This window comes from Podarcis gaigeae (assembly GCF_964106915.1).
Source record: "Podarcis gaigeae genome assembly, chromosome: 4".
Classification (NCBI taxonomy): Eukaryota; Metazoa; Chordata; class Lepidosauria; order Squamata; family Lacertidae; genus Podarcis; species Podarcis gaigeae.
Genome location: NC_139677.1, coordinates 98756766 through 98778204, shown reverse-complemented (window position 1 = coordinate 98778204; position 21439 = coordinate 98756766). Strand labels below are relative to the sequence as shown.

At 45.7% G+C, this 21439-nt stretch overlaps 1 protein-coding gene across 1 annotated transcript in view; it reads right to left on the bottom strand.

Moving 5' to 3' along the window:
- LOC310842776 (retinal guanylyl cyclase 2-like) overlaps positions 1–4382 on the bottom strand; it is a gene marked incomplete at its 5' end in the record, with an annotated part of 50123 nt that extends 45741 nt beyond the window's left edge. Inside the window, 3 exons of the mRNA XM_083734915.1 lie at positions 679–1036; positions 2670–2971; positions 3890–4382. Coding sequence (XP_083591041.1) covers positions 679–1036; positions 2670–2971; positions 3890–4382 — 1153 coding nt within the window. The remainder of the gene's footprint in view (positions 1–678; positions 1037–2669; positions 2972–3889) is intronic.
- Positions 4383–21439: the final 17057 nt, after the last annotated feature.

Sequence of the window (21439 nt, the reverse complement as noted above, 5' to 3'; positions counted from 1 at the left end):
ACAAGAAGAACATACGTTTAAAGAAGATTGGAAAACGTTTGTTGAATATATGGAGGGAAATTGTGTTTATTTGAAAATGTGGGCATCATTAAGATAAATTCAACAGTGTAAATAAGTTTTGATGGATGTAATATAGTGGTACCTCAGGTTACAGACGCTTCAGTTTACAGACTCCGCTAACCCAGAAATAGTACCTCGGGTTAAGAACTTTGCTTCAGGATGAGAATAGAAATTGTGTGGCGGTGGCGTGGCGGCAGCAGGAGGCCCCATTAGATAAAGTGGTGCTTCAGGTTAAGAAAAGTTTCAGGTTAAGAACAGACCTCCAGAACGAAATAAGTTCTTAACCCAAGGTACCACTGTAATGGAATACTGAATGGTTTTAGCTTATGTAAAATATGCAGGGATTTATGTTATGCAAAATGAACCACGGAAAGAGAAGAAGGGAAGTCATTGATATTTTAAGGATGTTTAAAAGAGTATTCTAAATTGTAAAACAGAAAATTCAATTAAAAATTATAGAGGGGGGGGGGACGGAGCAATAAAAATAAACATCAGGAAAGGAGGGGTGGGAAGTTATGTGTGTATCTCCAGAGACGTAATAAAAATGATACATGGATTAAGAAGGAGTGTCAACAAAGTGCAAGAATGTTAGATATGGGCGATACGGGCACCACTTACCTCTGATGCAGGGAACATCTGGATCGAACCAACAGCTGGAATCAGCTGGGGGTGGGCTTCCTCCAGGAAAGTGTATTGCCCTTCCAAGGGGTTGTACCAAACCAGAGGACGCCAGCAGCAAGTAGGTGGGGAAGAAATGGCTCCCTCTGCCGTCTGTGTCCAGGACGACATATTGGGCCAGAGGTTTTCCTTTGCTGTCCGCCTCTACCCTGCGGCTGAACCCAGCAAAGTCGAGGTTTCGGACGTGCTGGGTCAACGTTTCCCCCGAGACCTCAGTCGCCCGCTGTTGATGGGCCTTGGCTAAAGCTTTTGCGACCAGGTAAATGGTGTCATAGATGGTGCCGAAGAGTGGAGAGACCTGGAAAAGACAGCAGGTTTTTAGCGCCTACCAAAACCTGGGAAATGGTCCAGCTCAGAGGCAAACTAGAGCTGACATCCATCATATCATTTAGCTGACTTTTGTTTCCACAAATGCCCAGTAAAGGGAGGAGAGAGCAAGTGAAGGATGGGGGAGATATTTTATGAAATAAAGAAATCCAGCTTCCCGACTCTCTTTCTCACCTGACTCCAAATGTTGCCTATTTGGGAAAGGAAAAGGAGCTAAGTCAACGTGCTGTGTTGGAAATGGCTTCTAGCCATTCTTGGTTAATTATTGGGGAAAGCCAATGCGTTCAAAAATTATGGAAGTGCAGAAAATATCTCCTGAATGGTGAGGCTTGCTGACCTCCCAGTAAAGCAAAAATTCGATCTTCTCCTGTTAGGCAAAAACCACAAGATGACCCAGAATGTCACCAGATTCTGCAGGTAGAGAATAGACTCTGTATGGATTTCCAAAGAATTGGAAACAAGAGTCAAAAAAATTGAAATCAATCCCAGAACCTTTTCAGACCATAATTCCCTGACTATGGAATTACAAAAAGAAAGCCAAATCTCTTTTAGATGGAGATTAAATGATGATTTATTAGATGATCACAAATTTGTTGAAAAAGCAGATTCTGTGCACAGATCTGTAGGCGCAGACCATCCCCCGATTCAATCTCGTTTGTTAAGAAAATTCCCAAACCCGGATCCATGGGCGACTTTGGGTCATTTCTCTAAGGTAGTCTATTTTAAAGTTCTTATGTGTTTATATGCCTATCACACTTCTAAACTTAAAAGCCATAGCTGTATATTGTTTTAAATGTTTGTTTTGCTATTGGGATTGTGGTTCCATTTGTGTTTCTCAAGTTGGTCTCTGACCGTAATAAATTTCATGTTTCTGTATCTCCTGAATGGAGTGCAAGGTTTTTTGCTGTGCTTATTGCGAGGTTGCCCAAAGCAGGTTTGCAAGGGACCTTCCTTTCATTCTACAAATCACTTCTGTGGTGGTCAATTGTGTCTGGTGGGGGTAGAAGACAGGAAAATCCATAGTAGGTGGATCACAGCCAAAGACACCTGGGTTTTGGTCCTCCCTTCCTCTCCGCCAAGTGCATTTCTACAGTTATAATGTGGAGGTGGATTACAGAAAAAGGCAACCATGAATGATTACGATGGGTGCAGGATGTTATTTAGCTTTACGTTTATGGGCACAATTCAAAGTGTTGGTGCTGACTTTTAAAGCCCTAAAGGGCCTCAGCCCAGTAGACCTGAAGGAGCGTCTCCACTCCCATCGTTCGGCCCGGACACTGAGGTCCAGCGCCGAGGGTCTTCTGCCGGTTCCCTCACTGCGAGAAGCCAAGTTACAGGGAACCAGGCAGAGGGCCTTCTCGGTGGTGGCACCCTCCCTGTGGAACATCCTCCCATCAGATGTCAAGGAAATAAACAACTATTTGACTGTTAGAAGACATCTGAAGGCAGCCCTGTTTAGGGACACTTTTAATATTTGATGAATTATTGTATTTAATGTTTTGCTGGAAACCCAGCCAGCTGGATGGGGTATGAATAAATTATTATTATTATTATTATTATTATTTGGAGCAAAATGAAAGCCTTCTGCTCTATGCAGTCCTGACCTGCTCAGGTTCCAGATCGAGAGGGATTTCGCCCCTTCGTTTCGCTGCCTCGAACGCCTCATAAAACGTTTTCTCCCCGGACTGCAAAGTAATGGTCAACACTGCGTCGTAGGCTTCCCGGAAGGAGCGGTCGTTTTCCAGAATGAAGTAGGAGTGGTTTCGGTATGGGAGGCTGTAGAACAACGTGTCATATGGCAGGAAGACGTATCTGCCGTCAGCCAGACCCATTTCTTGGGCCTTCGTAAGCAAGGTAGCCTGATCCTCTCCTCCGATGAGAGCCGAATGCATGCACAAAATGATAACTGCGGCACAGAAATCAAAGAGTCATTTTAAGAATAGCCAGGCTGCTGAATCAAACCAAAGGCCCAGGTATAATGACTCCCAACAGAGGAGGTAAAACATCATGGTCCTCACAAGAGCTGTATAAGGTACATAAGGCAGCCCAGGATTATTTCTGTCATAACAGAAGAGCCTTAATGGGTCAAATTAAAGGTCTATCTAACATACCCCCCAACATTCCTCAGATAAAAATAGGGACATTCTGTTCTACATCAGTAATCATTTATTTATACATACATACATACATGCATACATACATACATACATACGGGGCTCGGGTGGCGCTGTGGGTTAAACCACAGAGCCTAGGACTTGCCGATCAGAAGGTTGGTGTTCAAATCCCCGCAACGGGGTGAGCTCCCGTTGCTCGGTCCCTGCTCCTGCCAACCTAGCAGTTTGAAAGCACATCAAAATGCAAGTAGATAAATAGGTACTGTTCCGGTGGGAAGGTAAACAGCGTTTCCATGCGCTGCTCTGGTTCGCCAGAAGTGGCTTAGTCCTGCTGGCCACACGACCCGGAAGCTGTATACCTGCTCCCTCAGCCAGTAAAGCGAGATGAGCACCACAACCCCAGAGTCGGTCATGACTGGACCTAATGGTCAGGGGTCCCTTTACCTTTACATACATACATACATACATACATACATACATACCGCATCCATCTGGCTGGGTTTTCCCAGCCACTCTGAGCAGCTCCCAACAGAATATTTAAAACACAATAAAACATCAAACATTAAAAACTTCCCTAAACAGGGTTGCCTTCAGATGTCTTCTGCAAGTAAAACAGTTGTTGAATCCCACCCAAAACTGTGACAGTCTGCAAGCGCCCTGAAACCTCCTCTATTCCCGCTGGGCCAAACGCTTGTTCTCACCCTCCTTACCTTTAATGTCACCAGCAGCTTGGATCTTGGCCCAAGTTCCTTCAGCATCTCCATCTCCTCTCCCCATTGAGGTGACGACACCCACTGGCAGCCCCCGGTTCCTCAGTGCCATTGCCAGCTTGTTAGCTGTGTCCCTCCAAAGCTCCTCTTGGGAAGAGACGATGCCGACATGAGCCCAGCTGAAATATTTCAACACGGAGAGCAGGATCCCCGTCGGAGAGGGCAAAGTTCTTACAAAAGTAGGGTGGTAGCCTGGGCTGTCCAATTCATCACTGACGCAGGCCCAGGAAAACACAGCTTTGTTCCAGCTCCTGCCAAGCAGGGAGGCTGCGGCGCAGTAGCCTGGGTTCAGGGGACCTATGAAAGCTGACAGGTGCTTTTCATAGTCAATGAATTCAGCCAAAGCTTTAGATGTCTGGCAGCTTTCCTCGCATAACATGGAGTCCAGCTGATGGGGAGAGTTAACAGAAGGGTCCTTCCTTATCCGCTCCATGGCTAGCTTCACAGCGACTTGGGGGAAAGCCTTAGAGAAGAAGGGGTCGCAGGTCCAAGGTCCCACCAGGCCGACGTTAAAGGCTGCGCAATATATTGGGAGAGGGACCAGGGCCAAGCCAAGAGAGATCTTGCAGGGCAGTGGAATTGTATGTAGTCTTGCGCACCTCAAGATGTCTGGAAGGAAGAAGCTTGAAATGGCCATCGTCTCCTGGCTGATTAGTGGCATGTGAAGAATGAATGAATGAATCTTCATTTATGCATCTAGGAGCCAGTGTGGTGTAGTGGTTAAGAGCGATAGACTCGTAATCTGGGGAACCGGGTTCGCTTCCCCGCTCCTCCACATGCAGCTGCTGGGTGACCTTGGGCCAGTCACACTTCTCTGAAGCCTCTCAGCCCCACTCACCTCACAGAGTGGAATCCAACGTCAGGCTTCGGTAATTGTTCCATTCCAGGAGTGCCTGGCGTGCTCTGGTCCAGGGGGTCACGAAGAGTCAGACACGACTGAACGACTAAACAACAACAAGGTTATGCACACAGGGTGCCAGAGAGGGTGGTGAGTGAAGGTCTTTGGGGCTACCTGGTCTGTCAACTGAGGACGCACATCACAAGTGGAATGGGTCGATTCTCTCCAGGTGGGATGCAGAAAGGACTGTAGCTCAGTGGCAGAGCATATGTCTTGCCTGCAGGACATCCCTGGGGAAAACGTTCCACAAATGGGGAACCACCACAGAAAGATTCTGTGAGGTATGTACCACCTCTTCTTTTTTTCTATTTTCTTTTTCTTTTGGCAAAATCATCATCATAAATAAATAAGAATAAACACCTGCACCCCACTGCCGAGAGCATTCTTTTGTAACTATCCAAACTCCAAAATTTCAACACCTTTGCGATGGTTTGACCCCTTTTCCATTTCAACATACAGATTCTACAAACATCTTCCATATCTCCTCCAAATCATTCCTCCTGCATATTCCCCGTCTTACCTTAATGCCACATGTTAATTTATCATGAATAGCTATACCCCACACCTCTTTATACCATTCTTCCATTTTATATTCTGCTTGCCCCTTCCACTTCCTAGCTATCATAATTTGTGCAGTTGTCAATAAATTTGTGAGCGAGTCCTTCATAGCCTGTGAACCTTCCACCCCATCGTAAATTGATAATAATGCTGCCTCTGGACTTTTGCTCAGCTTTAACCCAGTGATTTCTGTCATCTCCTTAAACACCCTTTGCCAAAAGAATCATACATATTTACACCCCCACCACATGTGAACATAATTCCCTGTTTCCTCGCATCCCCTCCAACATAACACCGAATATTCCTTGTTTATTTGATTTAACCTGACTGATGTTATATACCATCTCCAAACTAACTTATAAAAAAATTCTTTTATTCTTACAGTCAACATTTTCAATGTACAATTCTCCTATATTTCCCCCCAGCTTTGACCATCTATCTGCCCTATCTATCACCTCTTTTTTGATGCCCATGGGAGCCATTTCATGCTGACACCTGCAGCACTTTTATCAAGATATGAGTACTGGCACCTCATATTTTACCCCCCCCCCCAAAGAAAGTGTGAATGACACCTGCACATTCAGGAAATCTTCTACAGCATCCTTAACCTGAGGCCTTTCAGCGTCTGCTTCAAAAAATCCAGCCCACTAAAACGCAGCCTGATCTTATAAGCTCGCACCACCAGCTAGTTCTTCCGTATGTTCAGCAAAAATATCCTCTTTGTTATATTCCGGCCCATTGCTCCAAGCTCTAGAAACTGAATGAGGCAAAGTGATATTGGTATTGGCCCTGGAACGTACCACTGGGGTGGGCTAGTCATGGAAATAAACTATTTTCAGCGACCATCTCTTATTTTCAAAGAGATCTTCCGCTATCTGTGTGGATGAGGAAACTGTTGCTCTGTGGGTTTTACGGAGATATTATTTCAGATCATCTTTCTAGCAGGTGCTCAAGATGAGGAGAGCCGTTTCCAACTTCACATCACGATGCCCACAAAAATAAGAGCAGCTATCCTCTCCCGAACAACTGTTTCTTGACTGTTTGATCAAACAAGCTCTAATGGACCATTTTGGATCAGTTTTATCATAGGCAGGTTTTGGAGATCAGGACAATGGAGAATGAGGCTGTATTTGGTCATTTGCAGTTGGTCTGCTTCCTCAATCTACATTTTATTCATCTACAAGAAAACCACATGGAATCGACTTACCGGCTCAGTTGAATGTAGTTACTGACATTACTGACCACCACAACGCAGCCAGCACAGAGTTCGAGGGAGAGACTTCACAACAGCAGGCTCAGTGGAAACCCTTGTTTTTTCTTACACCTTGAAGAAAATTCATTTACAAATGAAATAACCAGTCCTCAACTGCCAGAAGAGGCGCCGACAGTTGCCCTGAACTTGGTTATAGAAAATGGCACGTTCAGCACCAAGGAGAGTTCCTCCCTTGGGATTCCTAATTGGAACTGCTTTCACAGCAGGCTAACTAATGCTCTTGGTAGCGAATTATCAAATGAAAGGCACTGCTCTCGTTTCAAAGTTGTTCTCCTTTGGGAGGCTGCCACCAACCTGTGTGTCTCAAAGTAGCCCCAAATTCAAAGCAGCATCTTAAATCCCAACTCCATCCATCAGCGAGTGAGGCAGCACTTGTGAGCAGCTGTGAAAACACGTCCCAGCTCCATATCGGAGGTGCCCGCCATGACTGCAATTGCAGGAAGAGCATGTTAAACCTCTCTTACTTGGGTTAAGAGGATTTCGATTCGTACAATATGGGTTTTGTTGCAGAGCTGGGAGGGCAATGCAAATCCAGAGAGATCAAGGCCCTGGTGTTGGGGACATGGATTCAGAGTGAATTTAGCAGGAAGTATAGCACACTTTTGAATTGATGCTTTTGAATTCTGGTGCTGGAGGAGACTCTTGAGAGTCCCATGGACTGCAAGAAGATCAAACCGATCCATTCTGAAGGAAATCAGCCCTGAGTGCTCACTGGAAGGACAGATCCTGAAGCTGAGGCTCCAATACTTTGGGCACCTCATGAGAAGAGAAGACTCCCTGCAAAAGACCCTGATGTTGGGAAAGATGGAGGGCACAAGGAGAAGGGGACGACAGAGGGCGAGATGGTTGGACAGTGTTCTCGAAGCTACGAACATGAGTTTGACCAAACTGCGGGAGGCAGTGGAAGACAGGAGTGCCTGGCGTGCTCTGGTCCATGGGGTCACGAAGAGTCAGACACAACTAAACGACTAAACAACAACAACAACAACCCAGATGTTTAGAAGTCAATGGGAGTTTCAATCTATTCTCAGTCTTTTCTTTTTGAAAGCTTAAAATTGCTTTTGCTAAAGTTTTAATAGATGCTTTTTTTGTGTGTATTTTATGGGGGGGGGTTGTAAACCACTTTGAGGTTGTTGCTGTTTTTACAATCCAGCAGTGTCTAAATCTTATCAAACAAATAACAGGGGTCTCAGAGGACCAGACTGAAAGTCCTTTTACACCAGCATCCTGGCTGCGACAGTGAAAAGCTCACAAATGCTTTCATGTCATACCAAGGTTGTTTGTGTGTTTGTTTCATAAAACATCTATGCCATTTATATGATTTATAATAATAATATATTATTTATACCCCATCCATCTGACTGGGTTTCCCCAGCCACTCTGCGCAGCTCCCAACAGAATATTAAAAACACAATAAAACATCAAACATTTAAAACTTCCCTAAACAGGGCTGCCTTCAGATGTCTTCTAAAAGTCAGATAGTTGTTTATTTCCTTGACATCTGATGGGAGGGTGTTCTACAGGGCAGGTGCCACTACCAAGAAGGCCCTCTGCCTGGTTTTTAAACTTGCTTATTATATATATTTTTTAAAAAACCCACCTCAAAGCAGTTTACATACCAAGCTGCAAGAGGGGAAGGGGTCAGGGAAAAGGCTGCTAACTTTATGTTATGCAGATTCTATGTGCAGATGTGCAGCCCTAACATTATACAGATGCAAGTTTCACTGACTTGAGGGGAAACATTTAGGCTTTGGCCCAGGCTTGTATCTCCCTATATGAACCTGCCTGGGTGCTAAGATCCTTGGATGAGCACCTTTTCTCAGTCCCATCACCATCAGAGGCACGGCTGGTGGTGACACAAGGCGGAGCCTTTTCTGTAGCTGCTCCAAAATTCTGGAATTCCCTCCCAAGAGAGGTGAGCTTGGCTCCCTCTTTGTTATCCTTCCACCAGCAGGCTAAGACCTTCCTGTCCAGATAGGGCTTTAGAAACTAAGGTACAAGCAATGATGATCAATGGGCTGCTGTTCGGGGCAAAACTGCATTTTAATTGCTGGGTTGTTATTATTATTATTATTATTATTATTATTATTATTAAACTGCCCTATACCCAGAGGTCTCAGGGCGGTTCACAGAATAAAATCAAAATATCAAAAACAACCCAATAACACACACACACACACAAACACACACACACACAAACATTTTAAAAGGGCATAGGATGTCTATCAAATCAACGAAAAGCCTGGTTAAAAAGGAAAAATTTTGCCTGGTGGTTCTAAATGTGCTTCTGATGCTGAGACTCAGCCAGATGGGTGGGGTAGAAATAATAAATTGTTGTTGTTGTTGTTGTTGTTTCAAACTAGCTTGTCTTTTTTATAACTTTGTGCGATGCTTTAAGGGTGGCGCTGTGGGTTAAACCACAGAGCCTAGGACTTGCTGATCAGAAGGTCGGCAGTTCGAATCCCCGCAACGGGGTGAGCTCCCGTTGCTTGGTCCCTGCTCCTGCCAACCTAGCAGTTCGAAAGCATGTCAAAGTGCAAGTAGATAAATAGGTACCGCTCTGGTGGGAAGGTAAACAGCGTTTCCGTGCGCTGCTCTGGCTCGCCAGAAGCGGCTTAGTCAAGCTGTCTGCAGACAAACGCTGGCTCCCTCGACCTATAGAGCACTGCAACCCCAGAGTCGTCCGCGACTGGACCTAACGGTCAGGGCTACCTTTACCTTTATGATGGTTTAAACCAGGCTTCCTCAACCTTGTCCCTCCAGAAGCTTTGAGACTACAATTCCCATCATCCCTGACCACTGGTCCTGCTAGCTAGGGGTCATGGGAGTTGTAGGCCAAAAACATCTGGAGGGAAAAGGTTCAGGAAGCCTGGTTTAAACACTGGGAGCTGCCTTGAATCCCAATTTGGGAAAAAGGTGGGATATAAAATTAAAGAATTATTGAGCTGGAAGGGACCTGTAGTCCAACCTTCTGAGATGCAGAAATCTCAACACACGGTCCCCCATCCAACCTCAAACCATACCAGACCCTGCTTAGCTTTGCAAAAATAAGGAAAACTGCAGTTAGGAGTTACAAGAAAGGGAGCAGAGCATAAAATAATCCCCTACTGCCCACATTGCTGTGGGATGCTTTAATAGTTTCTGCAGGGATGGCTGGGCCAGATATTCTCATTAAAGAGAAGCAGGTGCTTAAGGACTCCTGAAAGGCTAATTTTCCAGCTGGTTATGTGATTTGATAATGAAAAGTGCTTCTTGCATAGAAGGTCTATTTAAAAAGAAAAGGGCTGGGGAAGTGGGCCCCTAGGTCCTGCCACTTAAGGTTCTGCGCTCAGCAGTTTTTGCTGGAGTTTGATTACAATTGATAGCTGAAGCACAAGCAAGTCTAAACTTGTCCTCCTGAGTAACAGCCGTTTCCTCTTCCTAGCCTGTTTTCCACATTTGCAACATCAGCCTCTTGCACAGAGGAAGGAGACCAAGAGGGGCACTGAAAAATGGGTCCTAAATTCAGTGTGGTGTAGTGGTTAGGGTGCTGTTCTACGACTTGGATTGAGACCAGGGTTCAAATCGCCACTCAGACATGAAGCCCACTGGGTCACTTTGGGGCAGTCTGACCTACCACCCTGATTATTATGTTTTTTAATTGAAGAGCAACATTGGGGAGGGATATCTTCAAACAAACAAGCTAATAAAATTTAAGAAGGGCATCTCCACCATCTAAGTGTTAGAATTTCTGCTCCACGATTGCAGTCATGGGATTGTTGTCTTTCACATGACGGTACAGTGGTACCTCAGGTTAAGTACTTGATTTGTTGTGGAGGTCTGTTCTTAACCTGAAACTGTTCTTAACCTGAAGCAGCACTTTAGCTAATGGGCCTCCCGCTGCCACCGCATGATTTCTGTTCTCATCCTGAAGCAAAGTTCTTAACCCGAGGTACTATTTCTGGGTTAGCGTAGTCTGTAACCTGAAGCGTATGTAACATGACGCGTATGTAACCCGAGGTACCAGTGTATATGTTTTGACTCCACAAAGTGGAAAGTGACAGAGACAGGATGTTTGTGTTACTGTGTTCCATGGGACTATTGTCTTTTGTCCTTTTTCTCTTTGCTGTCTGATGCTAGAGAGAGAGGGAGCCATGTTGCAGTGTGTGTTTATATGTAAATAAAGCAGTGCCTGGTGTGCTCTGGTCCATGGGGTCACGAAGAGTCGGACACAACTAAATGACTAAACGACAACAACAAAGCCGATTAGCCAAAATGCTAAGTTGCTGAGGTCTGTCACACACAAGTTGCGCAAACTCTGTGGATCCTTAAGTGTGCTGGTGTCTGTAGGCATTGGTCGCTGTGATGTTCGGGCAGAAGAAAGCTTTTGAAGCTCCTGAACGATCGACCAGGAGGGAGAGAACATGCCAGTCAGACATGTGTCTCTGCCAGGGTCCTACTCAAGTGTAGGCTTAACTACTGACACTAAGCCCTGCCACTTTCTGGATCCTACAGAGAATCCTGCAATTAATCCGGAATGTGGCAACTAGACTGGTGACTGGGAGTGGCCGCCGAGACCACATAACACCGGTCTCGAAAGACCTACATTGGCTCCTAGGACGTTTCTGAGCGCAATTCTAAGTGTTGGTGCTGATTTTTAAAGCCCTAAATGGCCTCAGCTCAGGATGCCTGAAGGAGCGTCTCCACCCCCATCGTTCAGGCTGGACACTGAGGTCCAGCTCCGAGGGCCTTCTGGCGGTTCCCTCCCTGCGAGGAGCCAAGTTACAGGGAACCAGGCAGAGGGCCTTCTCAGTGGTGGCACCCGCCCTGTGGAACGCCCTCCCATCAGATGTCAAGGAAATAAACAACTACCTGACTTTTAGAAGACATCTGAAGGCAGCCCTCTTTAGGGACGTTTTTTATGTTTGATGTTTTATTGTGTTTTTAATATGCTGTTGGGAGCCACTCAGAGTGGCGGGGAAAACCCAGCCAGATGGGTGGTGTATAAATAATTAATTATTATTATTGTTAATTTATTTATTTATTTACTGCATTTTCAGGTAGAGGTAATCTGGAAGAGAGAAAATGAAGCCAAAATGTGAAAAGAGTGAAAAATTGAGGATTCAAATTATTATTAGCATTTTCATCCCACTCTTCGGACAGAAAAAAGGCTCCCAGAGCAGATTACAAATATCTCTGGGAAGACAATGGGGTCTTGTTTTCTGGGCAGCCTGGGACCTCCAGACACACTGCCCCAGCTTACGCCCCAGAGAGGCCACTTTGCTGCTGCTAACACAGCAGTCTGTCTACAGGAGGCGCCCTCCATTATCTCTTGAGACCGATGGATGTGCCAACAATGTAGAGATATTCCATAGCCTGGTGGAATGGCTCTTTCAGCAGAGCAGTTGGAGAGGACCTGTAGACCCATCGCCCTCTGCTGCTGCCTGATGGAACGACTGCTGCCAATTACAAATAAAAATGATGAAACGTTACATCGTCCTCACTTTCTGTTATGTACTGAGTTGAATAGGATCCAAAATGCAGCAGTCTGATTGGTCCTAGAACAATAGGATCCAAATTCAGCAGTCTGATTGGTCCTAGAACAATGCAGCAGTATGATTGGTCTGCAGGAGCCACCCAATCCAGCTCCAGGTGGAAGTGAATCCACAACCTGATTGGCCTACAGGAGAATTCCGCAATTAGCCAATCCCGTGCAGCCCATTGTGTAAATAATGTATATAAAGCAGATACTTTGGGGAAACTTTCATTCCTCCTCACCACTATGAGCTGAATAAAGAGCATGAAATCCACTCTCGACTCTGAGTATATTTGACTTTTGAAATTCAGTTTCGACAGATACTTAACAAAAGCACTCAGAAAAAAACTAACTTATTTCTATGCACGGCAACAGCGGCAAGAATTTTGATTGCTAGCTATTGGAAAGAAGACAGCATCCCAACAAAAAGAGAATGGTTGGGGAAACTTTGTGAGTACCTGGAACTAGCAAAACTGATGGATAAGGAGAAAATCCAAAACTATGGTTATGAAGCAATGGGAGTTCTTAAATGATTCTTTACAAAACCAGGGCTCAACTACAAAAATCTGGTTGTGTTCAGAATAATCTTGTGCATAATATAAAAAAAATACAAAGTGAGACATCAAGGAAATCCAAAGGGAAAATATGAAAAATAGAGGATCTGACGAATGGATTATTAAAAACGCATGAGGCAAACGGTGGAAGTCTTTAAAAAAAAACACTTTATTTAGGGTAGCTAAGGACAAGATGAAATTATACAACTGAATATAAATATAGATGGGAAACGGCTATGTATAGTGAATACTTATCTACTTTTAAAAAATTTCACTTATGATCTTTTTCTTTTACTTCTTTATTTTATTTGTTTGTTCTTTTTTCTTTTTTCTATCTTATCTTTCATTTCACTCCTTTATTGTGAATAGCATTTTATAGAGGTATAAATAACTGTAAATATGAAAAGAGACAAAGTATCCTCTAATTTTTTTCCTTGGTTATATCTATTTTCTTTTTCTTTTGTATTTTCTTTTGTTGTAAATATGTATGTTTTCTAATTTGTCCTTAATTAAAATTATTATTTTTTTAAAAAAAAGCACTCAGAGTACAACCCTATCCGTGTTTATTACCCCATTCAGTTCAGTGGGACTTACTTCCCAGTCCACAAAGTATATGGTCGGCCTTGTTGGTTCATGTTAAGGGCGAGCTTCCACAATTCAAGGGGCTGGGTGTTTTCCTTAAAAAAAAAAAACCACACCCATAGTCTACAATTGGGAATGTTAGAGGAAAATATTTGATGTGGCATCTAAATTGGAGTGGAATCATTAGACCCAGAGAATTTAGTGGTTGTCCCCAGGGAGAAAGGATATTAAATGCATAAGCCGTTGTTGATTTGAGAATCTGGATGAACAAAGAAAAGAAGATTAGAGGCACGTATTGTTCCCAGGATTTAGGAGACTCTGAAACTGGAAACACACAGGGTACCATCAACAAACTTTTTTGATATAAGATACACATGGCCAGCACGCTATTTCTTTCTAGACAAAGAACCGATATCTCTGGCGATTCCCTGGTCTGCATAATGCAAACACAACCAGTGCTGTTAAACTACACTGCTTTTTCTGGCATTTTAATCCTAGATACGGCCAAGGTTAGCCTTTGAGTTTTTGCAGAGAGCCCCTGCCCTCCCCACACCGAAACCTCTTCTCCCCTCCGTCCTCCAACCGAAAAGCCAATGGCATTTGTTAGTGTATCATCATTTATATAAGTAAGAAAAACTGCTCCTTTTCCCTTATGGGGTACCTAAGAGCCCATATAGAGTCTTTTTGTAGGATCTCTTTTGGTAGGAGAAAATAACAGATACCAACCAGAAAATATTGAGAAGCAAAGCAGCCAGCAAGCATGATTTTTATTAACTGTTGCAACAGGTGCTCCCCTCATTTTAAACTGCCCGCCCTGGAGTCCAAGACTGCCCCCAGAAACATCATGCATACATCACAGAAAAGGCGGTCTACAACAGAAATCTGAGTGCTTCGTTTATCACCTGTCTGGCAAGTTACCTGATTGCATTATCTGGGTTTTGGCCACTCTCTTGTACTTAATTCCTAAATCTAGGTCACAGGTTCCCACCCTCTTCATATCTTGAATGTGCCCTTAAGACAGGATTTGTGATGAAAGATACAATGAGGAGGTTTCCCACTTTGACCTTGCAGAGAAATATTTGAGGTCAATTCATTCAGGACCGTTTCTATGGGGTTTCAGACATGTGGTTTATATATACAGTTATGAACATTTAATTTTTTAAATATATGACCTTAAAATTCTTATAACAATCATCATTATCATCTTCACTTTTAATTTGTATACCCCTTTCTATCTTACAATACCCAAGCTGAAGAAACAAAGAATGTACACCTTATAATAATCTAATGCAATACAAAAATGTGATAATAAAGTACCCATAGACACATTCACACCGGTTCTTTCAGCAACCTTTTGACGTGTGATTATCATCTGCTGATATTTCTCCTCTCAACCACCAGGTGGCGCTCGGTCCCTTAGTAGACTGCTCTGGCATAAGTCGGCGAAGATTCCAGTTTACTTCTTAGATGGTCATTTTTCCTAGAGGAATTTTTGGAGGGCGTTTGCAGGAGCCAAAGGGGTGGGGAGAAGCAGGGGGTCTCTCAAGTCTTGCTTGGTGGATTAGAAGTAGTTTGCTAGCCTTCACTATTCTCTTAGCTGCATTCTTTGATCCTCATTAATTGCCCAGTGCCATAGGTTTCTCAGATTAAATGCTAGGGGTTGACAGCTGCAGGCCTGGAAACCAAATGCAGTCTCTCTCTCTCTCTCTCTCTCTCTCTCTCTCTCTCTCTCTTGTTTTTGTTGTTGTTGTTGTTTAGTCGTGTCTGACTCTTCGTGACCCCCTGGACCAGAGCACGCCAGGCACTCCTGTCTTCCACTGCCTCCCGCAGTTTGGTCAAACTCATGTACTAGGGGCTGCACCTCTGCTCATGGCATTTGCCAACCAACTACAATTCCCCCACATTAATCCCCTAGAACAGCAGTCCCAAACTAAGGTCTGCAGGCCACATAAGGCCCTCACTGAGAGCCAGTGTGGTGTAGTGGTTAAGAACGATGGACTCGTAATCTGGTGAACCGGGTTCGCTTCCCCGCTCCTCCACATGCAGCTGCTGGGTGACCTTGGGCCAGTCACACTTCTCTGAAGTCTCTCAGCCCCACTCACCTCACAGAGCGTTTGTTGTGGGGGAGGAAGGGAGATTGTGAGCTGCATTGAGAGTCCTTCGGGTAGTGATAAAGCGGGAGATCAAATCCAAACTCTTCTTCTTCTTCTTCTTCTTCTTGGGACTCGTTAATCCGGCCCGTGGTAACCCCCACCGCCTGCTCTTACCAGCTCTGCGTTGCACGGCTGCCCACTTCCGGGTCGGGGGAGCACTGGAAATAGCTTATGCGCATGCACAAGTGTTATTTGTGCTTTTGCAAGCGTTATTTCTGGTGCACATCTGGGTCGGAGGAGGTCCGTGCACATTCACATAAGCTGGTGACTGGGAGTGGCCACCGAGACCATATAACACCAGTCTTGAAAGACCTACACTGGCTCCCAGTACGTTTCCTAGCACAATTCAAAGTGTTGGTGCTGACCTTGAAAGCCCTAAACGGCCTCGGTCCAGTAGACCTGAAGGAGCGTCTCCACCCCCATCGTTCTGCCCGGACACTGAGGTCCAGTGCCAAGGGCCTTTTGGCAGTTCCCTCGCTGCGAGAAGCCAAGTTACAGGGAACCAGGCAGAGGGCCTTCTTGGTAGTGGCACTGCCCTGTGGAACGCCCTCCCACCAGATGTCAAAGAGAAAAATAGCTACCAAACTTTTAGAAGACATCTGTTTAGGGTAGCTTTTAATGTTTAATAGATTATTGTATTTTAGTGTTCTGTTGGAAGCCGCCCAGAGTGGCTGGGTTTGGGCGGGGTATAAATAATAAATATATTATTATTATTATTATTATTATTATTATTATTATTATTATTATTATTTCCAGTGCTCCTCCGACCCGGTGGTGCGCCAGAAATAGCGTGTGTACACGCGTATGGGCATGTGCTACCCCACCCTCCGGCCCACCGTGAGATCGGCACTGGAGACACCGGCCCGAGGCATGGTAAGTTTGCTGACCCCTGTCCTAGAATTTCCCTTTATCAGCTCCTTCAAGTACTTCCCAACCCCATTTAAGAACATCAGAAGAGCATGGTGGATCCGGCCCATCTAGTCCAGCATCCTATTCTCACAGGGGCTTGTGAGAAACCTGCAAGCAGGATTCGGACACAATAGCATCCCTGCATTGCAAGGGGCTGGACTGGATGTGGTCCCTTCCAACTCTGCAGTACTATGGTTTTACGATTCCCGTCCTGTGGTCTCCAGCAACTGGTGTTCCAAAGCGTCGCTGCCTCCAGCTGTGAAGGCAGAGCAAAGCTATGATGCCCAGCAGCCATTTCTGAAGCTTTTTCTGCACTCCTTTACGATATGATACAATACGATAATCTTTATTGTCATTGTCCCATACAGAACAACAACATTGAAAAAAAATCTACATCAGACATTCAAAAACCAACAAGCCTGCTATCCCAGCTATGCCAGCCTGGTGAACCCCCTAAAAACTCTGATACCCCTTAATTAAATAAAATATACTCGTGGGTGGCGCTGTGGTCTAAACCACATAGCCTAGGATTTGCCGATCAGAAGGTTGGCGGTTCGAATCCCCATGACAGGGTGAGCTTCCGTTGCTCGGTCCCTGCTCCTGCCAACCTAACAGTTCGAAAGCACATCAAAGTGCAAGTAGGTAAATAGGTACCGCTCCGGCGGGAAGGTAAACAGCGTTTCCATGCGCTGCTCTGGTTCGCCAGAAGCGGCTTAGTCATGCTGGCCACATAACCCGGAAGCTGTACGCCGGCTCCCTTGGCCAATAAAGCGAGATGAGCGCCACAAGCCCAGAGTCGGCCACGACTGGACCTAACGGTCAGCTGTCCCTTTACCTTCACTCCCAAAGAGACTACCTTACACTGCATTAAAAACCAAAATCACATTTGGTTAGAAACTGTTTCTCAGGCGGCTAGTCCTTGTCTTTATAACCGTGTACCTTCTTCCAGAAGGCAGAAGCTGAAAGAGATCATTTACGGGGTGTGCACAATCCTGCGCTATCTCTGCAGCTTTCTTACGGCACCTGGAAGCATAGATTTGATCCAAGGTGGGAAGAGTGCACCCAATTATTCTCTCCGCAGTCTTTGCACCCCAATTTACACCGTCAACCCCCTTGTCCACCCATCCTCCTCACCCTCCTTTTCTACTAACGTCTCTGACCAGTTCTGCGTCTTTCTTTTGTATATGGGCCTAAGTTGGCTCAAATTCTTTGCTAGGGAAAAATTATATCAGGAGAGGAGAGGAAAAGAGAGGCTAACAGATGGCCACCCATTGAGTTTTATGGATGAACAGGGACTTGACCCTTGACCTCCCTGGTGCTCTCCCAGTATTCTGATTGCTGTGTCATGAATTTCCCACAGCTTGCAGAGAAGGAGCAGCGAGCCAACATCTTCTGGAGGAGACACGGCTCCAGGCTGTTGCCAAACAACAGGAAAACACAACGGCATCAGATAAGCTGTTTTATTACATGTAAACTGTTGGAAGGGTTCCTGGATCAGTTATATGCACATGTGAGCTGCGAGTGAGCATGACTCACAACAGCTGGGTGTTCCCCTGGGCGCAATTTGTTGGGGTTGGAAAAGAGATGCACACATTCGTCCAGTAAGCGTTCTGCATCGCTGTCACCTGTGGACTTCATAGCTGTCAACTTTCCCCTTTTTTTAAAAGGGAAATTCCCTTATTCCGAATAGGATTCCTCACAAGAAAAGGGAAAAGTTGACAGCTATGGTGGACTTGGGGGGAGGCATCCGAACCTAGATCAACCGTTCTCTGGGGGAAATGAAGGACTGGATCCCACCTGCCTGGAAGCTGCTTGGTAACTCATTGATGAATTTCAGAGAAATGCAGGGGAAAGGATTGTGTTCAAGGCTAGGGGGGAAGTTGTGGCTCAATGGTAGAGCAACTGCTTTGCATGCAGAAGGTTGCATGTTCGATCCCTGGCAAAGAGGTGGTGATTGAGCATATGTCAAAAAACAATGAATAATAATAATAATAATAATAATAATAATAATAATAATAATTTATTTGTACCCTGCTGGAAGCTGTACGCCGGTTCTCTCGGCCAATAAAGCGAGATGAGCGCTGCAACCCCAGAGTTGACCACGACTGGACCTAATGGTCAGGGGTCCCTTTACCCTTTTTAGAGGAAAGAGACTGCTTGCAGCTGACCTGTTCATTCATCATTCATTCTGTCTCCTTTGCAGGGAAGTGAGATGATCTTGTATCAAGTGTGGTGCAGAGGTTAGAGTGTCAGCTCTGGACTGGGGAGACCTGGGTTCAAATCTCCCACTCAGCCATAAAGCTCACTGGGTTTGACCTTGGGGGTTAGCCGCTGTATCTCTCAGCCCGACCCACCTCTCAGAGTTGTTGTGGGGGTTAAACAAGGAAGGGGAGCTCCTTTGAGAGAGAAAAAGGAGGCATATAGACGACAGAGGACAAGATGGTGGGACAGTGTTCTCGAAGCTACCAGCAGGAGTTTGACCAAACTGCGGGAGGCAGTGGAAGACAGGAGTGCCTGGCATGCTCTGGTTCAGGGGGGTCACGAAGAGTCGGACACGACTAAACAACAACAATCCCCCATGCTACACCCCTAAGACTACATCATGACTACATCATTGACACATCACAAAGAGGAGGGGTTCAGGGAGGAGTTGTGGTGCTAACCTGAGTGTCTTCTCACCTGTCCGGTTCCTCCTTTCCCCCTCCCCAAAATTACATTCCTGAGGACAAAGAGGAGTTCGCTGGTTCCTGCCCCCAGAGGGAAGGGCTGGTCACTGTCCTATGTTTCAGTCCGTACTGAATCCACTTCCATATGCGGGTTCTTTGTGAGTGTAATGATCTTCTGTCTAGGACCATCAAGGTTGGCATGCCAACTGGGTAGGGCTCCCTGCGGACGTCTTGGCTGCCTTGTGTCAAGTCTCCCCCCTTTGATAATCCTTCCTTCATGGTGTAAAACAAAAGTGAAACAGTACAGATCCGATGTACGGGTGATTTTCTATGAATTTATAACAGAAGCGCCGTGTGTGTGTGTGTGTGTGTGTGTGTGTCATGTTTGTACCAACTGAATGATTGGGGGGGGGGCGGTTCCTGCAACATTCGCCACCTTCCTTACCACCAAAAAAAGCCCACCCTTTGGGTGGAGGAGCGGGTTTGTTGTGCAGGAGCTCTGAGCCGACTTTAACCGCGCAACTTGCGTTGGTCGATGTGCGTTAGAATTCTGCGCAAAAATAGGGACAGCCTGGAAGCGCCCAGAGGGGGAAAAGGAGAGGAACATTGAGAGGGAGAGGTAGGTGGCATGGCAACTGTCCAGCTTGATAAATCAGTCTCGCCCACCCATTGCGAGGGTGCGGGCATTGTCTGCACATACGCAAGATGCCTCTCGCACCTCGTCCGAGCGTCTCGTGCGCAGATTTCGCACGCTGTACAGGGGAAGCATCTGATCCCACCCCACGTGTTCAGAAAGCCAAGCATTCCAGATTTAGCCAAAGCCCTGCAAAGCCCTTCCATCGCTTCCTGGCCCTCGACTGTCTCGCCCAACTTCAAAGAGAAATGGTGCCTTAAATAGTCATTACTTCATCTATTGACATGTAAGGCAGCCTCTAGGAGAGCGCGGGTGATTGATGGTGGCCTATACTGACCTTTCCGGGGGGCCCCACAAGCTTGACCAGCTGATCGCTCTGGTCAGGGGTCAAGAATCTGAACGGAAAGTCACTTTGATTCCAATAATAGACCAGAGTCTGGCGCTTGTTGGTGGCTTATTTTCATTTTTTTAAAACAATACTTGACTATCTCGATCAAAGCTCAGGCTCTTTCTGATTCTGGCACCAAGTTCCCTGGACAAATTGTCATGCTCTGTTACCTGACTTGGTTCTTGGGCCATTTTGGCTCTTGACGCTTGGGGACACATTTTCTGTTTTCTAAGCCGGTGGCTGGTGTTTTCGTTTTTGAGGGGGACTTGTGAATATGTCTAATGAGGCACGTCACCTGGGAAGCCGGCGGTATTTCATCGGGACAATAGGCCCTCAAAACGCGCCCGTTGAATTAAAATGATACAGGCTCTGAATAGATGCGTTATTGATCACCGAGAACTGCCTTGTGGAGTCAGGAACGTAACTTCCAGAGTCTCCCTTTAGGCTGCTCCAGCATGAGAAAATGACAGCCAAGGGCTTCTGAAAATGCACACACAAAACTAATAATAATAATAATAATATATTTATACCCCGCCCATCTGGATGGGCTTCCCCAGCCACTCTGGGCAGCTTCCAACAAAATATTAAAATACAATAGTGCATCAAACATTAAAAGCTTCCCTAAACAGGGCTGCCTTCCGATGTCTTCTAAAAGTCTGGTGGTTGTTTTTCTCTTTGAAATCTGATGGGAGGGTTTTCCACAGGGCAGGTGCCACTGTGCCCTCTGCCTGGTTCCCTGTAACTTGGCTTCTCACAGAGAGGGGACCACCAGAAGGCCCTCGGTGCTAGACCTCAGTGTCCAGGCAGAACGATGAAGGTGGAGATGCTCCTTCAGGTATACTGCCTTCTAAAAGTCTGGTGGTTGTTTTCTCTTTGACATCTGATAGGAGGGTGTTCCAAAGGGCAGGCGCCACCACCGAGAAGTCCCTCTCAGCCTAACCTACCTCGCAGGACTGTTCTGGAGATCAAATGAAGAAAGGGAAAAACCACGTTCGCCGCCGTGAATTCCCTGGAAGAAAGGTGGGCAATGGATGTGATATTTAAAAGTATTGTGAGAAAGGCCAGATTTGCGGAAGCAAAATGAAATCACTGCCACATGTTTGGCAGATCAGTTCTTCACCGAATGACGCTTTTCGAGCCGTCAACAGGCTTGGGGATTAATTTCATTCTCTTTTGGCTGATGGCGCAATGTTCCACTGTGAGCACATGTTTGTTCATGAGCTGGAGCAAGTTAACATTTTCATTTGGGCTGTTCCAAAAGTAAGAAGGAGGAGGAGGGGATAATTCTCAGCAGAGCTGTTGGACGCTCTGCTAAATGCTGCGGCAGCCAATCATCTGGGCTGGAAGAAATCATTTACTT